General features: G+C 64.0%; 2 protein-coding genes across 2 annotated transcripts; both read left to right on the top strand.

Annotated features, from left to right (window-relative positions):
• Window positions 1-1,156: 1,156 nt before the first annotated feature.
• MNEG_14484 (adenosine kinase) lies at window positions 1,157-2,561 on the top strand (the record flags this gene model as incomplete). Its single annotated transcript, XM_014037045.1, has 4 exons — window positions 1,157-1,252; window positions 1,581-1,634; window positions 1,812-1,985; window positions 2,199-2,561. The coding sequence occupies 4 exons, from the start codon at window positions 1,157-1,159 to the stop codon at window positions 2,559-2,561; spliced, it is 687 nt and encodes a 228-aa protein (XP_013892499.1).
• Window positions 2,562-2,764: 203 nt separating this feature from the next.
• MNEG_14483 (adenosine kinase) lies at window positions 2,765-3,502 on the top strand (the record flags this gene model as incomplete). Its single annotated transcript, XM_014037044.1, has 2 exons — window positions 2,765-2,926; window positions 3,200-3,502. The coding sequence occupies 2 exons, from the start codon at window positions 2,765-2,767 to the stop codon at window positions 3,500-3,502; spliced, it is 465 nt and encodes a 154-aa protein (XP_013892498.1).
• Between the last annotated feature and the right edge of the window lie 847 nt (window positions 3,503-4,349).

The following is a 4,349-nucleotide window of genomic DNA, read 5'->3' as shown; positions in this document are numbered from 1 at the left end:
ACTTATCTATCTATCTGCCCTGTGACTCGTGACTTTGCACTGGCTTTCGTCAGCAGATGCGGGCAGGGGGTTGCATTGGGGCGCGCGTATGAGGGGGAGTGGAGGCAGGGGCGCTGGAGCAGGGGTGCGAGCATGACCAACGCTCCGAGCTCACAACAGCCCCACCAAAGCTCGCAAGGGCTGGTGCCTGGTGGGGGTCAGAGGGCAGATCCAGCTAAACTGTTTGCAACAGATTGCTTTGAATACATGTTGTCCTCTGCGTGTTATTTAATCATTCACAGCGGCAGGAGCAGCAGCAGAAGGTGGGCATATGATACTGCATACTTGCCAATTTCAGTGTCTGTCAGTTTGTTTGTGCAGAGTTCTCTGCAAACTTCACCAGCCAATTGCTCACGGCCAGTGGGTCAATCAGCTGTGCCCATGGTCAACACGTGTGTGCAGCATGGGTGACAGCAGCGCTGACAGCAAGCAAGCAAGAGAGCATGAGCTTGAATAAAATTGTACGTGCCACATGTGACGGGGCGGATCAAGGGCTAAGGCTCCCTTCCGTATGATCTGGTCGATCGTCGGGATCACAGGGTGATAGGATGGCATGCTGCATGCACTCAACCTCAGTAAAGCCGAGCAATGCATGTTACAGTTTCACAGAGAAGCATTCTTGCGAGCAAGGCGTGATTTGGCGCCATACCATACCTGCTCATTTCTGCCAGGCAAGTGCTTCACTTGATTTCTATCTCATTATCACTGTTCTGCTGAAACTCGAACGTTCAAGCAACCAATCATCAGCCCGTCTTGCCGAGCGCAGCAGGCCGCAAGAAGTGACAAGTGCGTGTTCAGGCAGCACGGCGGCAAGGGCGCCGTGATCGCGACACAGAGCTTGTTTGAATCGTGTCTGAGCCATGGGAGGCACGGAGAGGCTGCCGCGAGAGGCGCGGCAAAGGCGGCTGCCGAGCTCTGCAGCGCCCCTCGTCGCGCACGCGGCATGGGCACCCCAAACGGGACCTGCGGCTGCGCGCATGGGGCCCATTGTGTCCCTGAATTATGTAGGGCTGGCAATCACTCGTCGCACGGGCTGATCGCGGCCCCCCCCTGCCGCCAGCCATGTGCTTCGTTCCCAACCCCCTGCACCCCACCCTCCGTGGCTGCCCCACCCAGAATGCCGGCCGGTCTCGTTGGCAGCCTGTTGGGCTTGGGCAACCCCCTGCTTGACATCTCAGCGGTGGTGGACCAGGCCTTCCTGGACAAGTATGACGTGAGTTATCACGGCGGGGGCTTGTTTCAGCCCGGGACGCTGGCTGTGGTGCACGACGGTCGCTCAGGCGGTTGCGCAAAGATGCGGCTTTGGTCATCATGAAAACCTCGATCAGCGACGGCCGCGGCAGCCCTGGCCACTGCCGGACCCCTGGCAGGACGTCCTGCAGGCGTGGCGCGTCGCGGCCCCATTCAGCGGCGAGGAGACATGCCTGTGCAGCGGCCCGGCCAGCTGCAGCTCAAGAGATGTGACCGGCCGTGCCAGGCGGCGCTGACATGCGTGCGCACCTACCCCCCTCTACCCCCCCCTGCCCCGACCACCAAAACAGCTCAAGCTTGCCAACCAGATCCTGGCGGAGGACAAGCACATCCCCATGTACAAGGTGAACTCTCGCTGCACAATGGGCACCTGCTGAGCAGCACACCCCCTGAGCTGCAAAGCGTGGCGCAGCCCAGGACCGCGGCACGGGCCGGGTCGCCCCCCTACAACCAGCGGGCTGAAGAAGCGCCCCCTTTTTCCACGCCTCCGCACCCTGCCCGGCCCCTTTCGCGTGTCGCAGGAGCTTGTGGCCAGCAGCGGCGTGGAGTACATCGCGGGCGGCGCCACCCAGAACAGCATCCGCGTGGCGCAGTGGATGCTGCAGGTTGCGGGCGCAACGGCCTACATGGGCTGCGTCGGTAATGACGAGTTTGCTAAGACCATGACAGACACCGCCGCTAAGGATGGCGTCAACGTGAGCGCGCGGCGGCGGCCCTGCGCCTGCGCATGCATGCGTTTTCGAGGGGACATGATGGGTAGCGGACATGCACGATGAGGGTTGGGAAGGAAGGATTGGAGCACCTTCGCAAACGCGCTTATTTCCGCATGCACCCATGTGCACACACACACACACACATACACACACACACACACACACGCACACACACACACCGCACCCGCCCCCCAGGTGCGCTACATGGTCGACGAGGCCACCCCCACCGGCACCTGCGCCGTCTGCATCATCGGCGGCGAGCGCTCCCTCGTGGCCAACCTGGCGGCCGCCAACAACTTCAAGGCGGACCACCTGCAGAAGCCCGAGAACTGGGCCCTGCTGGAGGCGGCGCGCGTCGTCTACTCGGCGGGCTTCTTCATCACCGTCAGCCCCGAGAGCATCCTGGCGTCCGCCAAGCACTGCGCGGAGAACGACAAGATCTACAGCATGAACCTGTCGGCGCCATTCATCATGCAGGCGAGGGGCGCCGCCAGGAGCACCGCGCCGCGTCATCCTCGCCTCCCCTTTTCCCCTCGCCGTCTGGGGCTGCTTGGCTGATGCGCATGCGTGGCTGCGGTCGTGCACCGTGCCTCTGCGACAACGGAGCTGGGAGTGGGTGCAGGCCGCCGACCGTGGGCCGCGGGGCAGCCGGCTGCCGGCTGATCCTTCGTTGATCCACGCCTCTGCCACCTCCGCGGCGCCCCGTATCGGACCGCCCTGATGTCTTGCGCCCCGCCCTCACCCGCGCCCCCACCTCTCTAATGCGCCGTTCCCCCCCCTTTCCCCAGGTGCCCCCCTTCAAGAAGGTGCTGCTTGAGGCGCTGCCGTACGTGGACTACCTCTTCGGCAACGAGACCGAGGCCGCCACCTTTGCGGAGACCGAGGGCTGGGACACCCGGGAGGCGGGGGAGATCGCGCTGCGGGTGAGGGGCCAGCAGGGGCGGGGGGCCAGGGGCCCCCAGCGTAGGGTGCCGGTGGGGAGGTGAAGGGGCATGGGCCAGGCAACGCGGATGGATGCAACGGCGGCGATGCGCTGACGGTGCGCAAGCGGCGAGGCCGCGCCGTCCCTGGGCCGAGCTGCATCAGTCTTGCAACTTGAACTGATCTTGCGTGACACCATGATGCAGCCTTGCCTTCTTTTCCACACAACCCCTCTCACGATGGCCCCGCCCTCCCCTCCATCCCCCGCCCCGCAGATCTCCCGCCTGCCCAAGGCCAACGGCAGCCGCCCCCGCACCGTCGTCATCACTCAGGGCAAGGACGCCACCGCCGTCGCCGTCGGCGGCCGCGTGCGCTACTTCCCCGTCATCCCCGTGCCCCAGGAGCTGCTGGTTGACACCAACGGCGCTGGCGACGCGTTTGTGGGCGGCTTCCTCAGCCAGATCGTGGCTGGCAAGTCTCTGGAGGAGGCGGTGCGGGCGGGCAACTACGCGGCAAACGTGATCATCCAGCGCAGCGGCTGCACGTTCCCCAGCAAGCCCGAGTTCGAGTGGGCCTAAAGGGCGGGCAGCAACAGCAGCAGCAGCAGCAGCAGCGGCGGCGGCGGCGGCGGCTGGGGCCGCAGTGAGGCAGTCTTACTGCCGCTGTGCCTCAGGAGGCTAGCCACTGGGAGGCGGGGCTTGCGCCGCGCATTGCGGCGGGGATGGGGGACAGAGCGCAGGTGTAGCGTATTGCAATTGTCGGCTATCGATGCCGGCGCGATGCTTTCAGTCTCTGTAACAGTTCAGCATTCTGTGAACGCCCGAAGCTTTGGCCACAGGCGTGCGGTGTCGCTGCGGCCAATTGCACCTCCTCAGGCGTGCAGACATGCGTTTTTCTGGCCATGCCTGCTCGCGGTGCCCATAAGGTAGCCTTTCGCCCAGCCATGCAAGTTTGCTGATGATGGCGCGGCCATCGCAAAGCTGCCAGCAGCCAGAAAATTCGCACAACAACCAATTGGCAGAGCTGTGGTGGCTACAGCTGCCTGGATGGCTGCCCTCAAGCGTTGCCATGCCAGGCCGTGCAAGATCCAGTTGAATGCGTGTGTTGCAAGCTTACAGAGACAGTGCAAGAACCAGTACAGCAGCAGCAGTGGAACGCCCGGGTGCAAGAAGCGGGTCAAAGGTCTGTCAACGTCCACAAGCAGACAACGCCTACATCCAGTGGCCTTGCGGTGGGGCAAATTCTGTGGGGCCGTCATAGTGTGTCATTAGGCCGAACCCAGGGCTGGACTCTTCTCCTACAAAAGCGCTGAGGGTGCACATGTGTCAGGGTGCGTCACGCGCGCCCCTTGCGCTTGCTGGGGCCCGCAGCCGCCGGGGCGGCCGCGCCCGCCGCCGCCGACGGCACCCTGCCCGAAGCGCGCGT

Source organism: Monoraphidium neglectum (genome assembly GCF_000611645.1).
Source record: "Monoraphidium neglectum strain SAG 48.87 unplaced genomic scaffold scaffold04522, whole genome shotgun sequence".
Classification (NCBI taxonomy): Eukaryota; Viridiplantae; Chlorophyta; class Chlorophyceae; order Sphaeropleales; family Selenastraceae; genus Monoraphidium; species Monoraphidium neglectum.
This window is presented reverse-complemented; position numbering and strand designations above follow the sequence as displayed.